Here is a 14,678-nt window from a genome sequence, read left to right as displayed (position 1 = left end):
TTGTTAGTTTTTTTTTTTTCAGATAAAAAAATTAGTAGATTAATATAAAAATTAATAAATAATATTTTATTGTCTTTTTTTTTTTTATAATTTTTTTGTTATGTTCCAATATTTCTTGACACGGCCCTTGAGAAGAACAAAGAGAAGTAAGAGTGTAAATAGAAACTCAAAATAATAATGAAGATAAAGCTGTAGAGTTTAATCTTTGAAGTCAGTATTCAAAAGGAAGATAAAGGAGATTCAAGACGTTACACAAACCTTTCTATCCATTTCTTATGATTGAATTAAAATTTTAGGCTAAATCGAACTTAAGAGGGATTGCATTATAATTGATTTTCCTTGTATGCTTGCATTAAGATTACTACTACCTTGGTTTTCTTATGTTGACTTGATAAATTTATGAGGCAAGAAGCGCTATTTGTTGCTTTGAGCAAACCATCTCAGATTCTCTGTTAATGCATCCATTGGATTAAATCACGTGTGAGAAGCAAGATTGCTCGATGAGCAAAGGATTAAGCGCTTTCTTATCTAAGGACCAATTCAAATATAACAATATTCAAACGTGAAGAATTTAGCAAGACAACCCACAAAATTTATGTACAACTAAATGGAATTTACTAAATAGTTCAAACTTCAAATTTAGTAAGAACTTTTTTTATATATATATTAAAGGAAGAAAACTTTAGAAGCCTATAAGAACTCAAATAGCTACGCTACTATAAAAAGGCAACGACTGAATAATTTTTTGGCACGCGACCAACTCATAGGATTTCTTTAAGCACAAGCCTTCCAGAAGGTACATGAGCGAAGCGCATATATAGTATGCCTTTGAATTACCAAATACCAATACCCCAATAAATGATCACTGGCATGCAAACAATAACCACAAATTAATTTTAAGCGCAAGCACAATAACTGATCAAAGATATACAAGGGTTTGCTAACGAACCATATAGGGTACTGGCCTTTTTTTTTTTCCCTTTCCCCCTTCCTCCCCATCTACAAAGATTAATCTTGTCATTACCCCCACCCCCACAAAATAAAAATGAAAAACAACCTGAACCATTAGATTGGGCCCTGCTAGTCTATCCTTGCATAATCTTTTCTTGTGCCGGATGTTGGAGGCATGCTTGAGACAGGAGGATTCATTCTTCGCCCTACAATATGTACCAGCCAAGTTAGATTGATATAGATGCATCATATTAGGCTATTTTTTTATAAAAAAAGAATTGTAAAAATGATGTTCATTCCATTAGATAAAAGCAGAACTCAATGGGTATAGCTAGTTGGCAACACACTGAGTTTGGGGGGTTAGGACATGGGTTCGATCCCCACCGAATACACTCTAGGGGAGGAGTGAGGAGTTTTAAGTGTGATTAAATCCTGAACCAAGTGATTACAGTTGTTGTTGATAAAAAAAATCAATAAAAGCTGAAAACAGAAGGGGATTGTTGATCTGACATAATCACAAGAGATGACCATAATCAACTTGGGGGCTTGAAGCAGTTTTGGGCTAAAGAATTTTAAGTTAAAGACTTGGGACTGCTCAAGTACTTCCTTGGGATGGTAGTAGCTCGAACAAAGGATGAAATCTTTGTCTCAAAGGAACTACACCCTGGACCTAATTCAAGATACTGAGATGCTTTGGTGCAAGGACGCCAAAAATCCCATAGAACAAATATAACAGAACGACTTTGCAGATGAAAGGTCTCCAGCTGATAAAACCAGAAAATTAATCTACGCCTGCCATAAGTATGGCAAGTCGCCATTTGTCAAACCCCACAGATACTCATGAAAAGTTGTGAATAGGATCCTATAATACCTTAAAGGTGCACTGACAGGGGTCTTTTCTTTGAAAGAAACTCAAACAAAGGCATTTAAGTATTTACAGACTCAGATTGGGCAGGTTGTGCATCCGAGAAAATCTACTACTATATATTGCCCTTTTGTGTGGGGAACATGGTTACTTGGAGAAGTAAGAAGGAATCCATGGTGGCCAAGAGTAGAGTAGAAGCCAAACAAACTAAGAGCTATAACTCATGGTGAAGGAATTTGGCTGAAAAGAATGTTACAAGAACTCAGAATTCCCACCAACTATACAATGAATATACTTTGTGACAAATTCGGCAGCAATAAGTATGGCTAAGAGTCTGGTTCACTGTGATAGAACAGAACATGTGGAAATTGACTGACACTTAATTAAGGAGAAGATTGACCATGGCCTTGTAAGTGTTACCCATGTGTCATCATGCAACCAATCAGCAGACATCCTAACTAGAGCTCTTCCAAGATGCACATAAGATATTAGATCCAATCTTGGGATGATAGTATCTATCACCCAAATTGAGGGGGAGCGTGAATGATTGTTGCAATCAAACAGAATCATGTGATTCTTATATCTCTATTTATTTACCCTCATAGTATTGGTTCCATAAATGAGAAATACAATTCAATTTTTACTATAGTAATAATCCAAATAACATACAAAAAAGGACAGTAAAATTGAGCAAGTATTATATACCCCATGTCATACTGTTGGTGAATGAGTTATTCCGGGGAGAACGAGGGTCCACACTGCTAAAACCAGAAGAAGGAGCCTGAATCTTAATTTGATTCCACTCAGCACCATGGGGGGGTCTACCATGTGTGAATCTTTGAACAGATTGGTATCCAAAACGACTTGGAGAATTTTGTAAAATATGAGGCATGAGATGAAAATGCTTAGACATAGAGGGTACATATGTTGCTTGAAGATCATGCATTGGAAGGCTACCCATCTCAACATTAGTGAATGCTTGACTTGGTCCATTCAGTCTGAGAACAAGGTAATGCAGTAGAAAAAGGATCAATGATGGTAAAACAAGGATATTCAGATTTTAACTGGAAAGCAGATTATAAGGGAAAGGAAATATTCCAAGGATTTGTGTTTCTTCATTAAGTTAAAACAAATACAAACCACATAAATGACAATAATATCGATTTTCCCATAATTTTAAAACCATTCGAGTTTACCCAAATAATTGTGTTTAAAAAATGAAAGACATCACAAGTTTTGTTATGCTGATACAGGGAAATAATTTTTTTCCTATTTTAAAAGCATAGTTAAAGGCAGTGCAACTTATCTACATATTTTAATCTGCAGCCAAGGAAAACACAAACCACAACAACCATGGAAAAAGTACAGCAAAATGACAAAAAAATTAACAGTAAACAACCCACCTTTGCATGATTATTGGAGGAGTGTTTGTGCTCGAAACATGGTTGAACCTTCCAAATCCAGCCCATGTTTCAGTAGCACCAAGATTCATACTTCTGCCAAACTCAGTTGTCAAACTGCTTTCATCTGAACCATCCTCTTGAAGAAGTAATTCATCACTGGCATGAGAATAAAATTATCGATGAGAACATTAATCCTCAATTCATCATTATATGTATTGTTAAATTAGTAATTAACTTCAGGGAATGACTACTAGAAGATTCGATATCATAACCAAGTCTGCTTCATGACCATCATTGGCAGAAATTGGTAGAATTTCTCCAGACAGATTCAAGTTTCATGCAATTCTATCTAGGACAACACTATTATCTTTTCACCTGTGTATTCAGTTTTATTTCCATCGTTTTTTTTTGTCTGTGGAAATTGAAGAATGTTTCGGGGGATTTATAACAACTCACACACCCGTCTCAACCAAATGAGTTAGACCCCTTGCATTTTTATTTCCTTCTTTAATCTCTTGTTTTATATATTCTGTTAGTATTTTGTTTTTTTTTTCTAAAGAACATCTCTCTGGTTCAAGCCATCTTATCTTGATCTCCTCTCCATTCCTTATTTCATATAAAACTTAAAAAGCACCAGTACCTAATACTAATTACACATTAGGTCAATTTATTTGGGTTATGATGCATGAATAAATGTTGCTCACATGAATTACATCCTTATTTCTCGATACTGTCAAACTTAGACCAAATACTCAATCTTGTTTAATATTATAAAAATGTCTCTGCAAAAAATATCAGAGAATTAATTCCTTATTCGATCTTCATAATATAGTTTCTCTTATTTCAGTCAAGAGTATCCTTTAGAACAGAAAGACTATATTATCATCTAACCTCATTCAAACACCAAAATTGTGCCTTTCGAATATCCTATACTGTATTACTCTTCTGTGGATACTGATATCAATGTGTAGGTACATTTTAGAGGACTAAGGTGGGAAAATGGAGAACTGAAACAGAAAATAGGCCAGATAGGGTATTCGAAAGGCATACCTTCATTCTTGCACATCTTCCCTCCCCTCTATTAGGGATATCATATGCTAATGCTAGATAATCTGTTGGGTTTCAATAGTTAGTTGTAACTGTGTAACTGACTGCTGAGACAACAGTCAGTCCTCAGCAGTCTATAAATATCTGTACACCTATATACTTAAGTGAGAATTCATTTTATCCTTTTTTCTTGAAATTTCTTCTCTGTTCTCTCTCTCTCTCTGTGAACCCTAAATCTGATTCTATAACTCTATCTTCTCCCTTCCCCTTATAAAATTTTGGAGCTATTCTCAGATTCACAAGATAATGGTGGAGACAATGCCCCTTGATATCAAGTTCAACCTTCTGACCCCACAGACGATAGTTCTTGGTGTCCATTTTTTCCAATATGGTGTGAGAGAACATAATCCCAGCAGTCGGAGGAAAAGATGAAACTGGTTCTGCATGACAAGGTGGAGGAGGGGAAGAAGAATGATCGAAACCGCAAATGGAAGTCATGGATGAGATCTAGGGTTCGAACCCTGCTCTTGATAGCAAATTAGATTCAAAGAAAAAGAGAATTGTATTCTGTAACAAATGAATTCAATCAAAACTGAAGAGAGATTAAAAGGAGTATTTATATGAGACAGGTTAGAGGCTCTAAGCTCTAACTAACTCTAAGTTGAGTTAGAGGAGAAACAGAATAGTAAAATATCCTACTAATTACTGCTGTAGATTGGAGTGTTAAAGGAGCTGCAGTTATTCAACTGCAGTCTCACAGTGACTTATGATAGTTAGTTAGTACTCAGGTTGGTTAGGTTAGTTAGGCAGTTACTAATAACTGATTATCACTGCAGTTGAATAACTGCAGCTCCTTTAACACTCCAATACAGTACAAAGTATAAAATAAAGAAAAATAGTAAAAAATATACTCTAATACATGGTAGTTGAGTATATTGACAAGATGCCTGCTTCTATCATGATCTGTCAGAGGCTTCCCTTGACCTGGAAGGAGTGTGACATTATTAGTAGTAGAGTTTTTCATGCCCTCTCCCCTAATCCAGGTTCCTCTTTATTCTCTTCACTCCCACTAATTGTTCATATAAACCTCCTTTGTTAAATGCTCCTTGCTTTGGGCCCAGGCCCCATTGTATCTCAAAATGAAAAAATGTTAATTGCTGACCCTCTCTTTAATTTTTTGCATGTTATAAACAAATAAAATCTTCAACATGCAGGCATGATAGTCATATTTATAAAAAATTATGTTACATGAAACACACAACAGGCATCCAATATATCATTTTTAATTAAAAAATAGTCAACGATAAATAAGTTGTTTAGGAGCCAATTGTGTACCTATAATTAGGGTCCCAATCACCAGGATCAGGCAAAGAAATGCCTGTCTCCGCATTGTCATAAACCAATTCTGTTGATTGTGAGTTCATACTAGCACTGGGCTTCATCAAGGATGAAATGTTCTGATTAGCAGATAATCCTCCACTTCCTCGCTGCTTCCAGTTTCCAGGATTACTATTTGACTGTAGATATGATGGTGAACTGCCAAGAGCTTGTGATGTTCCCTCAGTATGGCTTGTGCTGTCAAGATATTGACCTTGCCAATGTGAAGAAAATGCTTCTAGAGTTTGAGGACTTCCGGAATGTCCCCAATTTTTTCTTCTATTAAACTGGCTAGCTGCAGCTGTCTTGCCTAAAGGTGATCCATGAGAAGTTCCTCTTGCAGGAGATGTGGGTCCGTAGTGTCCTGGAGAACCGACTGAAACCTGACTATAGGAACTTGGTGGAGTAAATTGAGATGGGCTGGCACCAAGGGGCAGGGGAGCAAAATTTCCCGCTGCCGGACTTATGCCCAGCCCATTCCCAGGTTGGTACTTAACTCTCCTCCTAGCATCTGGACTATTCCCAAGCATTGACATACTTCCCTGATTGTGCATGTTCATAACAGATGGACCAATAGGTGAATAGTAAGCAAACATGTTACTGCTCTCTCCATAACTTCCATAGCTGCTTCCAAGCCCAACACTATCATTATAGCTCCCATGACTTCCTACACTGCCATAACTATTAGCAGGCGGATGTTGAACCATCTGAAAATGTGGACTGCTATAGAGGGAAGCTCTGCTTTTTCCTGGAACCTGCAGGAACAAAATACAGTCAAGTAGGAACAAAATAGAGGAGAGCTCTTCTTTTTAAATCCAGTTTGAGATGAGGCCCCGTGCTCTCTAGTGTACAAGATTATTTTCTCTTTGGAAACTTTTTAACATTATTTCCATGTCCTTCATAATTTAAGAAAGTTATCATAAATGTATCCAACTTCATTACTTGAGAAGGCAAAGATAGTAATATTCACTACTTGAGAAGATAAAGGCAGTAATATTTAAGGTAGTAGCAGGCTCACATTAGGTGATAGACCAGCAGCAAACCAGTGTCCTCCTCCTGGATGATTATCCACCTTGATATTTTGAACTACTGGCTGTAAAGTCACCGATAAATAAGATGAACTTTAAATGATGAAGATATTGGAATTTATGTATTGATCTGATCAAATAACTAACTGCAAGATACAACAGCAACATCCAAATAAAGTAGACCGATTAAGTGATGGGAATATAGCAAAAAATAACATGAAGAGAACAAAACTAAATGAATGAACTTTGTGAAACATTAATCAAACACTATTTGAAAGAAAAAAGGTGTTGAAATAAAGAAAAGCATATGCTGAAAACTGTTTTATCTACATCACAAACTCAATATTTTCATAGAATATAGATTCAATTTCCCTACAAACTATATTTACATGATACATTGAACCTAAATACTGAACCTAGACATAATGATACACAATTTGAACACAAGATACAACCATTAATTCAAATGAGGATTAAGCAGCATCAATAACTGCTCACATTCACTTCTTGCTGTTGTACTTATATATGGGAAAATCTGGTAACTTGAAGAAACAAGAAGCAATTGGTCATAGCTTGCAGCAGTGCTGAAGCTGAACTCCAAACACTGACACATTGCATATGTTTTTATTTATTTTTGTATATATATATATATATTATATAGAATATTAAAAATCAGTACAATCGGTACTGTTGTACATACATCCTAGCATTTGCAAGGTGCAGAACTATGGTGACCTAATACATGCTAACCAACATGAATTAGGAAACCAAAGATCTGGCTAACCGCTACGTACCCAACCAGTCGTAATAAGATTCTATAAGCTATCTCCCCCCAGAAACAAAAAACTATCCTAATGTTACTGGACCAAGAATGAAACAGGATGTCAAATCCTTTCTCCAAATGTTTAAGCCAGGTCCAACAATAAAATAGAGCATCCTCCATCACTTTATGACTGTTGAAACTTTCATTTTGGAAGACAATCCTATTCCTATGATGCCAAATACACCATGTCAAAGCAATCCATCAAGTCTGCCACCGCTGAGCCAAGATTGCAGTATGAGTGTTGAAGGAAATGCTGTTTTGGATTTTTCGAGAAAGCACCCACTACATTTACCCAAGATCGCAATTCCCACCATAGCGGCAAGATTTTAGCACAGGTAAAGGATAAATGAGCCTCGTCCTCATCATGACTTCTGCAAAATGGGCATCTGACATCATTAATGTCGACATTCCACCTTGATGAAATGATCTGGGTAGAAAGATTACTTTATGAAATGAAGGGTCAATAAAATACTTTTGAGAATCGGGCTTCAATCAACACTGCAACGAATTGGATACTTCCCAATATGTATTTCAATAGTATTTGAAAAGCTTGCCTTAAAAAATTTTGGGCAGCCATGTTCTTCCTCATGCTGTGAGAGGAATTGGAGTTCATACTCATTTGTTCATTCTTTGAAGGGAAACAAAACAGATCCAAAAAGGGCTGAATAATGGTTTATATGCAGTCCAACCTTCAACTTTTGTCTAGAAAAGATGAGGGGTATAATTGTATAAAAAAGGAGAGACAATACTATGGGACATTCGTGGATATGCATGATCCACTTGATGATGGTGCTGGACTTGTCGAATTGGCTGAGTTGTCTCTTAATGAACCAAACTTAGAAGTTGTGTTTTTTCTGAAGATGATAACGGAAGAGAGGAGAATGATAGTATGATACAATTAGCATAAGATAGTAATTTAGTAATGATGCCTTTGAAATTTGAACTGTAAGCTATTGTATAGAGTCAATACTTGTTTTGAGTTCTAGCAATGATGCTTTTACCGTTACAGTTAGCCAAAACTGATTATGATATAGGCAAAAACAATTTGTTTCTTAAGATCACAAATATCTTTTTATAAATTTTGATCATCATAGTTATTGTGGAGAACCAGAATATAATATTCTTTATTTATTAATAATGTAAAATAGGAAAAAACTGAGGGAAACTTGTGTGAAAACCGTATGTTGGATTACACAGCAGGCGTGCTTATATAGGATAATTACATTAATTATACATAAATAGAGAATATTCTGTTTCCTCCAAATCAAAGATAATATCCCTATAAACTGTAATTAATACTAGAATCAGAATATTAATTATGATTTTCAACAATCCCCCTCAAGCTGAAGCTTACGAAGCAATCAACTTGTTACAAGAAAATTTATTCCCAAAAAATAAAGAGATTGGGCGAAAGTGAGAGATGAGAGAGAGAGAGAAGGAGAGAGATGATGTGAGAGTGAGCGAGAGTGAGAGTGATAACCAGTGGGTAAAGGTTAGGTCCAGAAATGAGAGGAGGCACGAAAGGGTTAGGCCGGATCCCCGGCAATGCTACGCCGGCAACATGCCTGAGAAACAACAACTCCACCATGCAAAAGCCAATTGGAGGGAGAGATCAGACATCTCAACATTTTATTTCACGAGGTTCTCGGAAAGTGTAACGGAGAGGGACCTATGGGCTCATTTCAAAAGATGGGGGGACGTAAGGGAGATCTTTATCTCCAAACAAAGAAACAAAATGGGGAGGAGATTCGGATTTGTGAGGTTCAGGGGGGTCTTTGACGTACGACGATTAGAAAGTCAGCTTGATAAAATCGTTGTAGGAGGTTTGAAGTTGTACGTTAACGTTCCCAAATATGTGAGACAAACAGGGGGACAAACACGGAGCAACACAGGACTCTATCCTCAGAGGATGGTAGGCAACGGTGCAACGTTAACAACCCACCATCCACACCCTCAGCAAAGGGTACCAACGCCGTCGTATGCGAAGGTTCTCCTAAGTGACCCGCGTAACGCTGTGCAGAGGCGAAACGTGGTGAGTGTAAGCCCCAAACAAGCATGGTCGCAGTCTTCTGCACATATCGACTTACTGGCGGGACCCAAACAGTGGTATTCTGACGCGTGGGTGGGTCGTTTGAAGGACATTTCGAGCTTCCTTACACTAGAGGAAGACATTTCCTGGGAACTGGGTACAGACGTCGTGCCCAAGTATCTCGGGGACGATATGACCCTACTCCTCAGGCTCACTGATAGTAGGGCAGCAGAATTGGTCAAGGAAGAAAATCAGTTCGGGACGACGCCGTTCTATTCAATGGAGAAATGGAACTCAAACATTAGAACGGGCTGCAGGTTAATTTGGGCCAGGTGTTGGGGAATCCCAATAGTAGCTTGGGATATCGAAAACATCCGCAAGATCGTATCCGCGATAGGTGACTTGGTGGACGTTGATGATGATGCGGAGGAGCGCCGAAGGTTGGATCGGGCGAGAGTACTAATCAGGACCCCATGGAAGCCTACCATCCAGCACCTGGTGAACCTTAATATCGGCGGCGAAACACACCAGGTACATATCGTCGAAGAGACGTCGAACGATATCAGAAAATGTGCATGTCACAGCCGCAGCAGCCCCGGCTCATCGGAGGAAATCTCGTCTTTTGACGGCGACGACGACTGGCTCATTCCGAACCCCGCTAGTGGTTCGGACACCGTCATCACACCGGCAGGGATTGACGGCGGCAGTTCTGGTGGGGGAAACACCTCCGCAAGGACACCTCTAACCGGCGCAACATTACCCAAAGGTCCGATCACTGATGTTGGACCCGCGGGTATTAACCGAGGTACGAGGATATTACCCAAGATCAGCTTTTCAGATGAGGCAGGCGTGGAGGCTCAAAAAAGGAAGGTGACAGATGATTTCCCAATCCTGGGGTCAGAGGATGTTTGCGACAAAGTGGCATATACCAGTGCAGGGAATGAGACGGGTCAAGGGGATATGGTGGAGCAGCCCACGACACATGAACCCCAGCTTTCTGGCATCGTAGACCATGCAAGGTACCAACTCCAGTATCAAGGTGGAGACTGCAGTGACCCACAGCTGGCAGCTCAGGAAGGCGACAACACAATCACTGATGGCACCCGTAGACATGCTCAATGTTCCGAAGATAGTAACGGGGACAATTTTAATAGAGTGGTTGGAGATGGGCCTGTTATTTCGGGCCCTAATAATAACACCCCACCAACAAAAGCCGTAACCTTCGTTTCTAGCCCAAGAAAAGAATTAATTAAAAATCCCGAGCCCCTTCAGCTGATAGAAATTACCAACACTACTCCCCCCCCTGCATCTTGTGACGCTAACAATGGGCTCACAGAAATGGGCCTGCCGGATAGCACTAACGCAGAAAATACACCCCACCCCTACAAATTCACCACTGAATTGAAGGCTGAATCCCCCCTGGGTTGGAAGGTGTACTCCAGAGGGAGATGGTGCAGAAAGAAAAAGGCCCACAATAGCGAAATTGTGAAGCTAAAGGCTGGAGACAATGACACCAATATTCAACAACAGCCCAAAGTAGCTTTTGACAATTATCATGAGACTAACATACGCCCTCCTCAACCCCTGTGCGAAAATCTCGACGCCCCTCCAGATCATATGGTCAAAGACGCTCTACCAACTGACAACGTGGACTCCACAGTGTTTCTTATGGAGGCAGAGGACCACTGGAACATGGCGAAGCAGCTGGGGATTACCTGCGACATGGATCACCACAGTTTTATCAAAAGTTTTAGCGATATGGAGGATAGAGATTTGAAAGAGGCAGAGAAGTTGGGTAATAGGTTAGGGGCCTCATGAATATTCTCTCTTACAATGTACGAGGGCTGGGGAGGGGAGTCAAATGGAGCGCTATCCGGAGGCTGGTGAGGAAGCATAAAGTAGACCTTCTCTGTCTCCAGGAGACGAAAAGGGAGCAAGTTGACAAAAAAACGTGTCAAATCCTTTGGGGAGATGACGATGTGTGTTGGGAAGCGCTTCCTGCAGAAAATACAGCAGGTGGTTTATTATGTGTATGGAATGACAAAAGATTCAAATTGGAAAGTAAGATATCAGGAAGGGGGTTCATCTTGTTGGATGGAGTATGGATCAATGAAGCCCAAAGAGTCCACATAATTAATCTGTATGCCCCATGCGAAATTCAGAATAAGAGGGAACTCTGGGAATCTCTTAAACTGCACAAAAGTCTGAACCCAAATGGATTATGGTGCCTAGTGGGTGACTTCAACAGCATTAGAAGTCCATCTGAGAGAGTGGGAGTATCTCAGCAAGGGACGGATGATAGACTTATTACAGAATTCAATGACTGGTTGGGGGATATGGAAGTTGAGGAGCCACCATGTGCGGGAAGAAAATATCCGTGGTATAGGCCGAACGGAACCGCAAAAAGCAAGTTGGACAGAGCTTTTATTTCTACTGAATGGTTCACAAAATGGCCAACTAGCACACAATTTACTCTGGACAGGGACTTTTCTGATCACTGCCCTGTTCTATTCAGTTCCAAAAACGTGGATTGGGGTCCCAAACCATTCCGAATCCTGGACTGTTGGCTCAAGGATAAGTCCTTCGTGCAGACAGTAAATGAATGCTGGTCTCAGACACATATAAGGGGGTGGGGTGGTTTCGTCTTAAAAGAGAAGTTTAAAAGTCTTAAAGAGAGGCTGAAGACATGGAACAAGGAGAAGTTCGGAGACACATACAAGAAGGTTCAAATTCTACAAGAGGAGTTGTGCAAACTGGAATCCGAAACTGCTGATAGGGTATTATCCACTCAAGAAAACCTGAAAAGGAAAATGATTCAGCAGCAGCTATGGGAAGCAGCCAAATCACACGAGTCATTAATGAGGCAAAAAGCAAGGTCTAAGTGGATCAAAGAAGGAGATTGCAACTCCCGTTATTTCCACTTGATGCTCAATTCTAACCGCAGATACAACGCTGTGAATGGGGTGCTCATTGACGGCTCATGGGTTGATGAACCATTAAAAGTGAAAGAAGAGGTGCACAGGTTTTTCCAGCAGAGATTTTCAGAACCTATGCAGTGCAGGCCACAGCTGAATGGGATATCCTTCTGTAACATTGGCCAGCAGCAAAATCAGATGTTGGTGGGTAATTTTTACGAGGAGGAAATAAGGAGGGCAGTTTGGGATTGCGGAAGTGAGAAAAGTCCAGGCCCCGATGGCCTAAATTTTAAGTTTATTAAGCAATTTTGGCCGCTGCTAAAGACTGACATTATTCGCTTCCTTCATGAATTCCATGCAAGTGGGATTTTCCCTAAGGGAAGCAATGCATCCTTCATCACCTTACTTCCTAAGGTTCCTGATCCCCAAACACTCAATGACTTCAGACCTATTTTGCTTATCGGATGCACATACAAGATTGTGGCCAAGCTCTTATCAAGTAGGTTGAAGAAAGTCTTGCCAACCATCATTGATGAGAGACAATCTGCCTTCATAGATGGCAGACAGCTGCTACATAGTGTTATCATTGCAAATGATGTGTTGGAGGAAGCAAAAAAGGGGCAAAAGCCATGTTTGATGTTCAAAGTGGATTTTGAGAGAGCTTATGACGTGTTATCCTGGGATTTTCTAAGCTATATGATGTCCAGAATGGGGTTCTGCAAGAAATGGATTTGCTGGATCCAAGCGTGCCTCAAATCTGCCTCGGTATCGGTACTTGTAAATGGGAGCCCCACTGCAGAATTTATTCCTTACAGAGGTCTGAGGCAGGGAGACCCTTTAGCACCTTTGCTTTTCAACATCGTCGCGGAAGGTCTAACTGGTATTATGAGAAAAGCAGTAAATGAAAAGCTCTTCTCTGAATTCTTGGTTGGCAAAGACAGCATACCTGTTAGCATACTTCAATACGCCGACGATACTGTATTTTTTGGGGAGCCTACCATGCAAAATGTCAAGGTTATAAAGACAATATTAAGGGGATTTGAATTAGTTTCTGGTCTTAAGATAAATTTTGCAAAGAGCTACTTTGGTGCAGTGGGCAAATCCGATCAGTGGGTTAGAGAAGCTGCTGAATTCTTGAACTGCAGGATTTTGTCGCTACCGTTCACATATTTGGGCATTCCCGTTGGGGCAAACCCAAGGCGTGGTCAGCTGTGGGATCCGGTTATTAGGAAGTGTGAGAGCAAAATAGCAAGATGGAAACAAAGGCACTTATCTTTTGGGGGGAGAGTGACCCTCATTCATTCCACATTATCCTCCATCCCCATCTATTTTCTCTCTTTTTTCAGGTTGCCCGCAAAGGTAGCAGAGAAACTGATCCGAATCCAGCGTAATTTCTTATGGGGAGGTGGCTCGGAGCAGCGAAAAATACCATGGGTGAACTGGAAAACAGTTTGCCTTCCAAAGGATAGAGGGGGCCTCGGTATAAAAGATATAAGGGCTTTCAACAAGGCACTACTTGGAAAATGGAGATGGGAGATGCTTTAGCAAAGTAACAGGTTATGGTCCAAGATACTGGACTCCAAGTATGGTGGATGGAGATCATTGGTGGAAGGCAGTAGAAGGAATAATGAGTCAGGTTGGTGGAAAGACTTAATGGAGGTTACACATGACCAACAGATGAATTCTATCCTCCAAGAGGGCACTACTTGGAGGGTGGGATGCGGGGACAAAATCAAATTCTGGGAGGACTCATGGGCTGGACACGGAGAGGCTCTAAAGATGAAATACCCAAGGCTGTATAGGATATCCCTTCAGCAGCATAAACTCATTCAGCAGGTGGGAAGTTTCAATGACTCCTCATGGGAATGGAACCTCTCATGGAGAAGGTCTTTGTTCGATAATGAAATCGCATCTGCTGCAGGTTTTTTGGAAGAAATTTCTCAGATTACAATCCAGCGACATATAGCAGATTGTTGGAAGTGGGAAGCAGAGCCTAATGGTTGCTACTCTACAAGGAGTGCATATAACATGTTACAAGAAAGATCAGTGGGAGCAAATCCGGATGAAGCACTGCAGAACCTTTGGAAATTAAAAATCCCATCCAAAGCTGCAATTTTTGCTTGGAGACTCATCAAAGATCGATTGCCGACTAAGTCTAATTTGAGAAGGAGGCAAATAGAGATAAATGACAGCACATGCCCGTTTTGCAGAATTCAGCAGGAGGATGCAGCCCATCTCTT

The 14,678-nt window shown here is 40.0% G+C and overlaps 1 protein-coding gene across 2 annotated transcripts in view; it reads right to left on the bottom strand.

Annotated features, from left to right (window-relative positions):
• Positions 1 to 801: 801 nt before the first annotated feature.
• Positions 802 to 14,678, bottom strand: part of LOC100786931 (dual specificity protein kinase YAK1 homolog) — a 33,400-nt gene continuing 19,523 nt past the window's right edge. Inside the window, exons 14-19 of one of the 2 annotated variants that reach the window (XM_041017812.1) lie at positions 6,662 to 6,736; positions 5,602 to 6,398; positions 3,220 to 3,375; positions 2,522 to 2,814; positions 1,058 to 1,157; positions 802 to 865 (exon numbers count right to left, since the gene is read on the bottom strand). In XM_041017812.1, the coding sequence (XP_040873746.1) occupies positions 1,081 to 1,157; positions 2,522 to 2,814; positions 3,220 to 3,375; positions 5,602 to 6,398; positions 6,662 to 6,736 (1,398 nt within the window). In that variant the 3' untranslated portion in view covers positions 802 to 865; positions 1,058 to 1,080. The other variant, XM_006585806.4, reaches the window with a different exon arrangement.

This window comes from Glycine max, chromosome 8, assembly GCF_000004515.6.
Source record: "Glycine max cultivar Williams 82 chromosome 8, Glycine_max_v4.0, whole genome shotgun sequence".
In the NCBI taxonomy this organism is placed as follows: domain Eukaryota; kingdom Viridiplantae; phylum Streptophyta; class Magnoliopsida; order Fabales; family Fabaceae; genus Glycine; species Glycine max.
The sequence above is the reverse complement of the archived record's forward strand: the minus strand, read 5'-3'. Positions and strand labels throughout refer to the sequence as shown.